At 42.3% G+C, this 13,560-nt stretch overlaps 1 protein-coding gene across 1 annotated transcript in view; it reads right to left on the bottom strand.

The window, feature by feature from the left end:
* Positions 1–13,560, bottom strand: part of LOC139291633 (collagen alpha-1(XXIII) chain) — a 112,592-nt gene that overhangs the window by 9,561 nt on the left and 89,471 nt on the right. Inside the window, exons 6-11 of the mRNA XM_070913732.1 lie at positions 10,480–10,506; positions 10,367–10,393; positions 7,731–7,757; positions 6,776–6,802; positions 2,287–2,361; positions 322–438 (exon numbers count right to left, since the gene is read on the bottom strand). Coding sequence (XP_070769833.1) covers positions 322–438; positions 2,287–2,361; positions 6,776–6,802; positions 7,731–7,757; positions 10,367–10,393; positions 10,480–10,506 — 300 coding nt within the window. The remainder of the gene's footprint in view (positions 1–321; positions 439–2,286; positions 2,362–6,775; positions 6,803–7,730; positions 7,758–10,366; positions 10,394–10,479; positions 10,507–13,560) is intronic.

The following is a 13,560-nucleotide window of genomic DNA, read 5'->3' on the forward strand; positions in this document are numbered from 1 at the left end:
TGGGTTCACTGCAATTTACTGCATAGACCCCTTCCCCCTTAATGTATGTGTATAAATGCACATTCACACACAGCATACTCACACGATCTGTCACATCCTGCGGTTGATCCCTACCAGTTCAACACAATTGGGGTAACAGCAGCCCTGATGACTGAGGTGTTTTAAGTGACTGCATTCTTTGTTGTGTAACCTTAGTTAGAGGGTGATGAAAGGGGGGGGGGAATAACAGCAACTAAATGGAGTGTGTGGGTGTGTATGGGTGCTTTGTTCTGTATAGTAGGTGTACATTTGGCACTGTGAGGAATGAGGAGTAGCTCTTACCGCCTCTCCAGCAGGGCCACGTGGCCCATCCTTGCCGGTGTTCCCAGGGGGGCCTCTGGGACCGGGGGGACCTGGTGGACCGGGAGGACCCGCAGGTCCAGCCTGGCCTTGGTCACCCTGATGGACAACAAAACAAAAGAATGAGGGAAAGTAATACAATAAAATGTTTTTTTTTTATCCATCGAACGCAAAAACATTTTTTTTAACAGTTATTGGATTGCCTGGTTGGAAAAAATCTTGCAGGTTGTCTGCATTTCTTAAACCAATCAGAATCATCATCGTCAGAATCGGGCCAAAACTTTGTTGGTCAATGACACGACAAATTCACTTTCAGATATAGCAAATGCTCCTGAAACCTGCAGCAATAGATTTTTGTCCACTTGGGGACAGCAGAAACCAGCTGTAAGCACAACACTGTAATATTATCACCCTCTCTCTAAGTTTTTAAGGCGAACTTGTTAGCAAACAGTTGCCTATTCATACATCCAGTGGATAGGGATTACATTAATAATGTACATGCAATGTAAAATAATTTTGAGTCATGTTTGTATCCACCAAAGTTGAATATTCACTCTCCTTTTAGCTCCGTTTTTTGGTCTCAACTAACTCCTGAGGGAAATACAGTATCTGCTCTTTAGCTCCCCACCAGCTAGTTGCTGACTTTGTCTATGTGCCGTTTTGTGCTGGCCGTACTGCTGAACAAGCAAAAACAATGCTGTGAGAGTGGTGAGAGTCAATCAAAATAGTAAAGTAACAGTGTGCCATAAAACCAAAACAATAAGCAAAAAGACAGGCTGAGGAGAACTGCAGTCGGTTGATACTCCTCTGTGGGTTCATCACTGTGATCGACTCCTTTCACATACAAGTAGCCATCTGATTCATTGTCAATATGAAAATATGGATTATATCCGCATTAAATATCTTTTATACAATCCACAGAACGAACCATATAGGCCTTTCTGCATAATTCAAAATCCGAATTAAACTTTTCCACCGCCAGCATGTACCTTGTTAGCTTAATTAGCTAGTTGTCCCTGCTCTCATACAATAGATGGATACTTAAAAAGTGACAACACAGGGAGAATGGAGGGGAGCGGCAGTCCTCATCTGGTTAGTCAGACTGACATTTAGTCACAAAGCGAAACACACCCATGCTGACAAATGCACTCTCACACACGCAAAATTGTTAATTGAGAACATCATCTGTTGAATGAGGTGTTTCTTTTCTGTTTATGCTTCACAAAACAGAACCGGAACTGTCACCACCTATTAAAGATCCTTTCATCGCTGGATCTACATCTAACTGGGGGACATGTTTCTTTCTGATGACTTCCACCCTTGTGTTTACGCCAAACTGAAACCATTAACGCCTTAAAAGTCTTGCTCACCACTGACGGGGATGTAGGCCCAGTGCTGTCTCTATAGTTACATGGTGACACTTCCTCTGCACCCCCTCATCTCTACAGGCATGTGATGCATTATGGTTTGCTTTGTTGCGGCAAGCAACATGGTACAGCAAGCCCTTTCATGGAAATGATATTACCAAGACCTTCAAATTGAAGATTAAAACCTTATTTCCTTGAACTGATAATTATTATGTCTCTATTAAGCTCAGGTTTGAACTAAACTGTTGCCAACAAAGTTTTTCTGTTCTCCTCGTAATGAGAAGCACACATTTATTGAGCCTCTTCGAAATGTGTGTGGTTCTTTTTTCAAGATGTTTTCCTAATTTTTTTTGGATGCTTTATAACTTTTATACAAATAGTTTCAGCTAATCAATCATTCAACGAGCTGGCACACGCAGGACAATTATGAAAAAATGTTCAAATGTTAAATCAATTCAATGCAACATGACTGAGAAAAGTGGAAATGTAAGAAAGAAGGGAGATGCACGACACTCAGAGCCTGAATAAGAAAGGTTGATTAAAGTGTTAAAAGTGGGCACATGCCTTAGTTGTGGTCTACCTTCAGAAAGCGTCTCTGAAAGCTGCTGGACTGCTCTCCAGAGAGAAAGCTATGGTCATATCGGGGGAAGACCATCTGAGATACAAGAGCAAAGAGCAAAAAAGTAGAAAGACAGCAGGAAAGGGAAGACGACAGGAGAGCAAATGGAGTGTGTTGAAGGACAAAAGAGAGGGAGAAGAGAAAGAGATTAATGAGTAAAAGAATTCAGAAATCTGTAGTTATCTAAGAGAGTGCAGACGAGAGTCCAACAAAGAGGGAAATAACTGCTGTGGGAAAAACAGAGATGAGAGTTGAGCAGCCTTCGAAGCTGTCAGGCAAAGGAGAAAGCTCCTCTATAGGCAGGGATAGCAACAGATCAGCAGCCTGACAGAGAGCGGTGGCTGCTGAGAGGACGAAGAAACAGTTCGCTTGGAGGGACAAACCTTGACGGTGAGAATCTGATTACTGTGCAGACCTGCATATGTGCTGTAGTTAGGAGGACCCTGAAGAGAGGAAGTGACAAACGGAAAGGTGAGCAACTTTAGCTCAAGATTTAAATACCCTCATTTGACAAGATATACATTTACAAATTCTGCAGATTTAATGTTTGTTTGAACAAAAATCCAACAACTGCAAATAGTGAGATATATTAAAATTCATTAAAACTGAGAAATACTGCTAAATCAAGACTAAGACGGTAAAATGTTCCCGTTGCTCTTTCAGAAACTCTATCCTGGGTCCCTCACTCAGACATGTATTTAATTGTGTGTGTGTTCCATTTAATGTCTTCCCATCCTTCCCCTTTGCGACCAAACCAAACAGAGGTGGCTCAGTTCTTTCCAGCCGACAGACGGCAACTGTGATGATTGTCTGTCAAGCTGAAAGGAGCAGAGTTTGTCTGCCGCCAGAGAGCTCGGAGCACCGCGCTGCTTCTCTGGTTGAGTTCCCTCCAAAAATACATGGAAGGGAGGGAAGGATGGAGGGAAGATCTGAGGGAGGAGGGAGGGAGAACAGCAGGGGGATAGTAGGTAGAGAAAGAAGGAGAGATGCTAGCCTGCTCATGAGGTTTCCGTTAACAGGCTGTGGTGAGCGCTGGATAGCTGAGGTTTTTTCCGACACCGCAGACCCCTCCTCCTGCTCTCTTTGCCTATACACTCCTCTCTCCCCACTGTCACATTCACTCATTCACACCGTTCCCACCATGGAGACCACATACACATATGCTGCTAAAACATCTCATGAGAGAATAGGCTGTTTCACAGTGGGCTTCCCCTTTACCTCGTTCTCATCAGACCTTAAGGCTGATGCTAAGACAAACAGCCATTCAACCTCGGAGCCCTGTCTAACCGTGGCCTTTTTGTAGCTGCTCAGGGGGAGGCGAGAGGAGGCTTTGGCTGGGGATGAAACTCCCATCACAGCTTGTCTTTCAGCACAGCCGCCAGTCGAATCAAAACATGCAGACAATGTCCTATGTATGGATTTGACAGTTTGGAGACCGGGAAAAATGGCTACCAGCTTTATGCCTTTCAATAAAAGTTGCTTTGGAGAAAGATGCAACACTACACATGACCTTCTGTCACATATATCGGTGGTTCTCTAACATCTGATTGTGTTTTAATACCCCTGTTATCCTGTGTTTGTAATCTGTTCTGGGACCAGATTCAGCCTGACAAAAGCATTGGAAATGATGGATTGACAGGAAGTCACAGGTTGACAGAGATTCATTGCCACTTCCTGTTTTCACATGTATTCTCTCATCCACTCAGTTCAGAGTTCAGAGGTGAATCAGCGTACAATGTTGAGATAATACTGATGATGTCCTCCCACCGCAACACCTTTTATCTGCTCAGCATCAGACACCCTTTAGAGCTTCGAGTCACAGCTGTTAAGAAAAGTCCTATTTTAAACATTCAGAGACCAACAGTTTATCATTTGCTAACCTATCTAGCCATATCTATGAAAATGTACAACAGTGCCAAACCACATTCACAACTACAGTAGTTTTAGGAGCTGCAGGGTTTGTTTTGAACCAAGACTGCGTCTCTAAGCGATACTCTGAGTTTTTTTCGGCTGCAGACTTATCCAAGGACATCCAAGCATCAGAGGCCTCGTCCAAGTGCAATATTTACCATTTGGAAGAAGTACATGATGCAGAATGCCAAAAAGATTTAATTCTTGCACAAACTATTACCTCAAAATCTGAAGGGATAGGCTGGGAAATCAAATGGCGTACGCCTTGGTAGAAATCAGGAATTCCTGTAATGTTTCTGATCCACATCATAAATATCGTTCTGCTTGGCAGCCCTGTCAAATTTACACTCCATTTGTGCTCTGCTATAAAACAATAGCCGTCTCATTCCAATACTCTTACACACACTGTTGTACCAACAGTGTCAGCCTCCAACTCTTAAAAGATGTGTGACTATTTCTATTTATTATTCCAAACTTTGTAATTTGTTGGATTGCTAAAGAATGTTAATAAGAAAGACAAGCAGCAAGTGGCTACAAAAGGGGTTTAAGAGGAACATTTGTAGTTTTTATAAATATCATGTGTGAGTATTTTGAAAGTCTAAGTGGCTCACAGTCAGAGTTATGGCCCTCTTAAGACAGGCCACTGCCAATATGGAAATTACTGGCTAATAATTTTTGTCTGGTATGGATAGTTATAGTACCATTATGTGGACAACAAATCAGTGAGGGGAAGTAATTATTGATAAAGCTAATTCACTACTGTTAATGAAGAACTCCATAGAATATTTATAAGATTCTGCTGGACACCTGATTTATTTGAATTTGCTGGAAAATATATCTCCCCTAGTATCAAGTTAAGTGCAAATCCATCATTAAACAAACAAATAAAAAAAATAGGGGGTAAAAAAAGCATAATTTGCAGCATTTAAAAGGTGTAAACTGAGACTGAGAAAACAGCAAATATTCGCAGTAAAGAAGCTGCAACCAGTGAACTGCGTCATGTTTGCTTAAATAACATAAATAAATGAAATGCATTTATCAATTATCAAAGTTTCTGCAGATTCATTTTCTGTTTAGTGACGTATCTATTGTTATGTTTCTATAATTCAGTTACAGACAAAAACGTGAAAATAACAGGGGTTTGGATCTCAAATCATGCAAAGATTACCTCATTTTTTTGCATGTGAAGAAGTGTGACCTTGACCTGATATTATATTCTAAACATAATATAACTAGAGAAACATTCAGGATTCATGGGGTACATGACTTCTTCAAAGAGCCGTTTACCATGTAAAGCACAGGGGGCTTATTTTCAAACCGCAGTGAATGAAACGGCAGATAATTACATAGATCTCATGGCGGGTGGAATGATATCACATGAAAAGACAACACTGACAACATGGACCAGATGCAGCGCGAGGTTCTCCGTAATATTTAAAAAAACATCGTTTGGTTAAGACTAGATGGCAGCTTTGGCTCACTGCCCCAACCATTGGGTTTTTGATGGTGAGGTTTAAGTATTTCCATCGTTCTTTAATATCATCATTTCTCATCTCTGGCTTTGGAGATGTGGGCAACTCAAACCTCATCATAGGAGCCGGACTATGTTGTTGGTGCAGTTGCTGGGGAAGCCGCACAGAGTAAACATACTTATAAAAAGACTTGCCTCGAGTGTTGACGCTTATGTTGATAGAACAGAACTTCAGAAATCAGAAGTGTTTTCACATTTGTCTGTTTGCGTGTGCACAGTGCTCCCCCAGTGTGATAACAAGGAAATGATGAGTGTTTTTTCAAAAACTCTGAGGAAAGACAATTCCTCTCTTCCTGGACTTTGATTTTGCAATTTGTGATGGTCTGTTACTCTGTCTGGTCTGGGTTTGAATCTCAGATGCACATGTTCCCTGGTTTCCTCCTGCAGTCCTAGGACACGTTCCAGTTCAGGTGCACTGATAAGTCAGTCACACATAGATAGAAGCGTAACTGTATTTGTGCATGTATGGGTGCAGATTTTGTTACCTTTGAACAGAGCCAGGTTAACCAAGTGTGCTGCATTACCGTACAGGCATGATATGGTATCGATCCTCTCATCTAAATCTCCCAAAATGTTTTCCTTAAAAGTTTGACATATGATACGACAGGACCTGTTGTTTAGCTTTTGGTTCTGTCAATATAAAAATAAAATAAAAGGGTAACAGCAAAGATAGATTTTTTTTTATGAAGTTCTCAATTGATGCACAATTCTTTTTTTTTCAAATTTCAAAGAAAATTCCCTTCTTAAAATGACTGAATGGAAAAAGCACACAGTGTCTCTAAAAACTGGCAGAGACAGAGAAATACACAACAAGAGAAAGAGGACAAAAACTGGAAGGAGGAGCTCATTTTTAAATTGCAAAGATCTGCTGGGGAACAAAACACATTAAAAGGAATGTTTTTTTTAAGCCAGGTCAGTTGAAGTGAAAAAAATAGCTTCTAAAATGCACATATGAGTCAAAAACAGCTCGTTTCACCTTCTCAGGCAACGACAGAAAACATGACTTACCCTTGGCCCAACGTCTCCTTGGTCACCCTAGGAGAAAAACAGGAAAATAACAATTGTCAGCAGTTATTACGACTGTATGTGCACACAGGACAAGGCAAGCCAGATAATGCAGCTACTGTAGAGCAGCTGTGACAGACAGGCTTAAAAACTAAGACTTGTGTTTGGGAAGGAAGCGACTCAAAGGTCATCTGTCCTCCAACCAGCTCAGGATGTCAACATTTAGTGCATAAATCATTTGATAGGCCACAATTGGAATCATCTGACGGGACGCGATGGGCCAAGTAGAAGTGGGAGCGCACGTGCTGGGGATTGTTGGTTCTCTGATGAGGATTTGGAGTTCGTCTTCTCATCATGGAGCTACTAGCATGATTACATGAAGGGAGCCAATTTTCCAAACCTCAGCACCATCCGTCATTTGCAATCCCCGCTCATCAGACTGAGTCCTGCTCTGACAGATGCTGTTTACTGCAGTTGTTCTTGTGGTTTGCGCTTATCTGGACAATTTTTGCTTGAGTGCAAAAACGTACACACACACACACACAGTTACCCATCGGTGCATACACATACACAAATGACCACATGCATGAGCCTCCTTGCAGCTCTTACGGTCGCTAACATCTTAGGCTGGGCAGAGGTTCACAGAGCGGGAAAACATCTGGCTATCATCGAGCCCTGCGGAAGGCCTGTAAACCTGTTTAGTGCCTTGACGTGAGAATGTGCGGAGACACATGAGCTCCTACATAACTACAAGTAATGTATGGCTCGTTTGATGGGCTCGCAGTGAAAACGTGAACGTGGGAGGGCGACGGAGAGAACACCTGCGAGGTTGTGAGTGTGTATAAGTGTGTGTATGTCTGCATTTGTGTCTTTCTGAAGCTGTCTGCCTGTGAATGAATGTGACTTGTCTGACACTGACTTGTCTAGCAGGGTTGTTGAAATCCATAGTGAAGCATACCTTTTCTCCCTTGGGTCCGGCTGGTCCCTGCAGGGAGGGAAGAGATAATCGGAGACAGTTGGTGGAGATGAATCAGTTATCATATGAGCAACATACATCATAGTACAATACATCTTCAACTCGAGCAGGGAGCATTCAATCAAATGGTAAGGCAAGGCAGTAATACCACTTAATGCAGCCGTGCCATCGAGACTGCTCAATCGCAAGTCACTTCTGTCCGAGCATATTTCACAAAAAGACGACCATGTGACGTGAGCTTGCAGCGAGAACTCTCTCTGTGAGATAAAAACTGTTTTGCTGAGAGATAAAACTGAAAGGGCTGCATGTTTCTTTGTTCCTCCACCAGTCAGAGGGGAACTCTTAAGATGGTTTTGGACGTGGAATGCTGGAAACACTAACTAAAAACACAGGGTTTCAAAAACAGACCTACGCACTCGAGTACAGTGTGTCACAGTCGCACTGTGCGTTGGACAGTTTGACGTTGTCTTATGAACACCAGGCCCACAGATGAGCTGTCCCGTGCCCTCGTCCATCTCTCCGTCTGCCTGTCTCAGTGGCACAAGGACGCCGAGTGTGGCGGCACCACAAACCGCAGACTGACTAACAGGCCCTCTGTGACCGTGACAGAGAGACAGACGGAGAGGACTACATGGAGACCTGCCACCAACTGCCTCTGATCTTAGCCACTGTCTCTCTGAGAGTGACTACAGTGAGCAGATCTTACCTCCTAAAGCCCAATCAACCTTTAAGTTGAACATCTTCATGGCTCTCTTCTCTGTACTGTCAGTTCTTTTCACTCATCCCCCCGTCTCTAAATCTGCCTTGAAGTCTCCCTCCCTAATTTGTTCCCCCTTTCCTCACGTCTGCTCTGTCTGGCAGACATTTTGTCTGGACAGGGGGGGTGGGGGGGTGGGGGGTCTGGTGCACAGGATAAGCAGTTTGTTGATGGCCACATGATGACAGGGAACAGCAGTTTATCTCCCGCACTGCTCTCTCCTTCAGTTCGGGGGACGGATGGAGGAGGAAGAAGGTTTAATTCAAGTGACAGCACACCTGCAACTACTCCTAAAGGTGTGAAATTATCATTGGGGATTTTTTGATAGATTTCTATTTTATTTCAGTTTCAGTTTAGCCTCTTTAATCTCTTTGTTCCGTTGGCTGGATAGTCAGTTCAAACATTGTCCAAACCCAAACTAACTTCATTTCAAATCATAGTCGACATTCAAAAGTTTCTAAAGAGACCAAAAATGTCGAGAACGTCTGGTAGAATTTTGGAACATGAGTATAAATTGATGTAGTATACATCTAAAATACTTCCATTTGCTTCGGTGGTGCAGCCATAAAAACATAAGAGTCTTGTGTTTGGATATTTTACTCGTATTGCTTCAATGAAAAGCTGGAACAAGCTGATATGAATGTGATAGCGTCAGACAGTGGGGAATAAGAGGGAAACTGAAGGAAACTGGATGTAAAGGAGTTAGTATTTTCTTTCTTAGTTTAATCCTACTTTTAATTATGGCTGAAGTGTTTTTGCAAGGATGATATATTATATATATATATATATATATATATATATATATATATATATATATATATATATATTTTTTTTTTTTTAAACGTATTAAAAGTTCAGAACATTTGTTTGAGTTTTCTAATAATATTTAGCTATTTACATTTACTCCAATTTCTTTGTCATGCAGTTCATGTTTTCTTCATTATAGTTCACAAACCTTTATAACTTTATATGTTTTGTTAGTGTGTGGTCATTTCCTTGAACTTAGTTTTCAGAGTTCCTTGATTTATTCCTGTATGCTAACCCTGAGTCTTGGGTCTCTCCTGGCTGTCACTTATCAACAAATCAATCTTATTGTTCTACCATTTTCATACTTTATTCTCCTGTTTTCAACTCCCCCCACATCTTTTGAGTACTTAGGTGAGGTCTGTCTCACACCTGCCGGGGTTTTACGGCAGACCCTCTGTGATTGGGAGAGGACAGACCCAGCTTGAGGTCTTCTTTTGCAGGAAACAACAACTTAAAGGTGTTTGGAGAGGAGCTAGGCAAACAGCTCTCATTATGCTGTGAGGGGTTTACATTTCAGCAGATGACTCGTCCCTCTCAGGGGCAAAATGACCAGAGAGGAGGGCTGAAGGGGAGGGGGGCTAGAGGGTACTATAATGACTTTTTAAAGAGTTTCTGTAGAAGGTTATAAACTCTATTATCTCTCTCACTTTCCCACTGGTGTGTAACCCATTCGCTCTGCTCCGCCTGTTTCCACGCCACACCTGGGTGTGTCTGGGAGTGGGGCGAGGTTTCAGGCGAAGGGTGATGGATAGGACTCAGGGGTGAAGTGCAAAGGGGATTTCAGCACTCAGTTCAGTTGAGCCATGACTCCCCCGCGGCTGGGAGCCCTGAGATGACTTAAGAGTTGGAAAAAGAAACAAGATGGCTACCGTGGGCTTTTCACTCTCTAGCGACGTTCCCTCAGGAACAGTAAAAATGATTGATGAAGTTCAGCAAACCATCACCTGTCTTACAGGCCAAATGCCCACCTGGATTCACCGTTAGAAAATCTTCAGTGTAATTGATATGTGCAGTTAGAAAACCGAAACAAGACAACAGGTGTGTGATGGTGTACCTGGCTTCCCTTGGGACCTGGTAAACCCTGAGGGGAGAAAAAACAGAGTGACAATTAAACTATTGTCAGTCACTTAAAGCATCTTTTATACTTTCGATTATGGGAATACTCACTGGCTTCCCATCCAAGCCAAGTGGACCCTGTTGGAAGACAGAGAAATAATGAAAAGACAAAAGTACAAAGTTATGAGAGCCAGGTAGACACAGAACCATTAAAGGAATAGTTAGCCAGTTTGGGAAATATGCTTATTCACTTTCTTGAGATAGATGAGGAGATTAACATCAAGATGAGCATGAGGCTAAAGACACGAAACAGTTAGCTTAGCTAATCACTTTGGCAAAGAAATAGTCTGATACATAAGCCCCATAAAAAAACAGACAAAATTATCTTCCCCCTCCAAAATATCATGAACCGGCTGTTATTTATTTGTATTTTATAATGTTTGAGTCTTGTCTCCATATCTCTCAGGAAACAATGTAAATGATCTTAGCTTAGGAAAAACAGTTAAGTGGATTTGGCGAGACAAACAGATCAAGTGAAGACAGTAAAAAGCTTGTAAATGACAGAAACAGCTGTAATTATTGGAAAGTTTAGGATGAGAAAGTAGAAAAAGGAGGAAAGTATTTATTACTTTTTATACAAATGTTCTGTATATATCCTGCCCCATTTAACTATGTGTGTGTGGTTTATAATTAGGCAGAGATTTAGAGTGTGGTGTCCAACACGATAGACTGCGGATGGATTTGGTCCAGCTGTATTCATCTTCCACAGAACCCCACATCTATCATCATGTCTCAGTGCGTTTGTGGTGATGAGATAATCCGACAGGCACTTAAGTATACGTTTAAAGTCCCTATCCAACCTCACCCGAGTGCTGAAACAGCAGTTGGAGTTGTCCACTTTGTTTACCTCAATAAAAACAGCCGAGCAGTCATTGAACCTCCTCTGCAAAGCAACACTCAGTTCAAAGGCACAAACCTTTAGATCCCTACTCAAACATAAAGGAACAGTTGGCTCCTGGATCAAAACTTTCCAAAAACACTTGAATGTGATGTATGTGGTAAAGGCTAATGTTGACTTCCTCCTTAACGACCATACTTGATGTTAAGCTAACAGTTTTTACAGGGTCCCTCGAGCCCTTCACAGTCCTGGTGGCTCTGCAGACTGGAAACCATCATTAACAATCGTCATCTCTGGCCTTGGATGGCTTACACAAGTTGGGCTTTTCTCTTCATCTTCCTGCTTTACCAGCCCCATGGGTGCAATCCGGCCTGAGGTCCTGTAGTGAAAACCTACCACAGTGTCATCGCTGCCTGCTTTGATGGATGGACAGTAGGCACATAAGGACGGAGGGAAGAGGAGAAGCGGGAAGGAGGGAGTGATACTTTAGAGCTCATTAATGGTTCATGTGATCCTTTGCTGCCCCTCTTTAGTCTTGTAATAAGAGGGCATGGCTATAAACTCTCTTCAAGAACGTAAGTGGTTAGTCTGTATAAAAGGGATTTATAAAAAGTTCAGCAAAAAGCCTTTGAGGCTCCCGATGTCTTTTTGATTAAGGGCCCCTCATGAAATCAGCAGTAGGTGGCTGAGACTGGGATGGAACAAATGACTGAGACCAATCGGACGGCAATAATTTCACCATGACTGTCCAAAGTTGAGAAGAGTGTGAACAGTCAGGAGGTAATGCTCCGTATTTCATTCACTGGGTGCTACATACAGTACAGGACAGGTTGTAGTTTCACCACTCTATTAAATGCATCACGCTGTGTTTATCATGTCATGCATGCAAGTGTGAGAATTAGAATGAGCCTACAAAAGTCCCAGTGAGTTTTCCCTGGTATCTGTGTCTCTGGATCTATGAATCAGTATGTGTGCCTGTGTGTGTGTGTGTGTACGCAATGATATCTCTGCATCTGGCAGCGTTTATCAGGGCCCGGCTCCTTCAAGACTCGTCAGGATGAGCAGACGAGGTGTACATGGTGAGGTCATCTGCTGCTGCAAAGTCTTAACCGGAGCAAAAAAAACAGATTTATGGCTGCTAACAAGCCACACAGCGGCCTGTGAACTGTAGGTACTATAGCTGTGTGTGTCTCTTCCTTCGTGTGTGTGTGAGAGATAGAGCGTGTTTATTCTCAACAATAAAACCCTGTATCTAATATCTGGCAGCTGACAGTAGCATATAGTAGATACTGTAACCTCTGTGACCTTACTTACTTAACTGGTATCCAATATGGAATAAAACAAGACCCAGAATTGCTGTAGATACCTGGAGCAATAATTCAGCTAACAATACAGCAGTCCAGGAAGCTCCTCTATGACTGATAAGAGAAACTTCTAAATATATGAGCCCTACTTAAATCAGCAACAGCAGTCAGAAGGAACTTTTAATGGAAGCCAAGGGCAATGTATATATGAATAAGAGCAAGAGTCAGGGACACAGGAGCCAGGGGAAATTGGATTTTGATGTGTGGCCCTTAATATATTCTGTTCTTTTCTCTCTGTATAGCTGCACTGTTACACCGTACCCCCAGAGTGGTACAGTACGCATCAGGCGGCAAAAACAGCAAATAAAAATAGAACAGGCTGAAGGCTGAACAAAAATAAAGCCACTAGAATCTCTTCATCTCATACCGCAAATGGATCAGGCCGCAGAATAAAAAGGAAGAACAGAGGAACATAGAAGGAAATAAAACTCGGAGATTAATGTTGAGAAAAAGTGAGAAAATAGGCCTGAGATAACCACCAAAACCTCAAGTGAATGTGGGGAAAATGAAATAATGCCTTTTTATGCGTGTGTGGTTCTTTGTGTGTATTTCTCGTCTGCATTGCCATCTTGTCCCGCAGCGTCCCTCAGCAGATTGAAAAAAAAAAGTTTCAACTCAGCATTCCCACCAATTAGATGGCTTTAAAACACATTTCTGGAAAATAACTTGGCCTGCAGGAGGGGAGGCATATGTCTGTGTCTATGTTTGTGTATGTGCGTGTGTGTGTGCATGCTCATACATATGTGCGTGTGTGTGTGTCTTAATCCCAATGAAAGAGGGCGAGGGCCGTCTTTACTGTCTTTATTGTACTCCCTATGGTGCAGACTGGTAATTATCCAGTAGGGTGTAATTGTTGAGGATGCGGCGTGAAAACTTGTCTTGTGTCTGCACATCAGAGCAGACGCCTCAGCTAGAAGCACACATGGCAAT

This window comes from Enoplosus armatus, chromosome 10 (assembly GCF_043641665.1).
Source record: "Enoplosus armatus isolate fEnoArm2 chromosome 10, fEnoArm2.hap1, whole genome shotgun sequence".
NCBI classification, from domain to species: Eukaryota; Metazoa; Chordata; class Actinopteri; order Centrarchiformes; family Enoplosidae; genus Enoplosus; species Enoplosus armatus.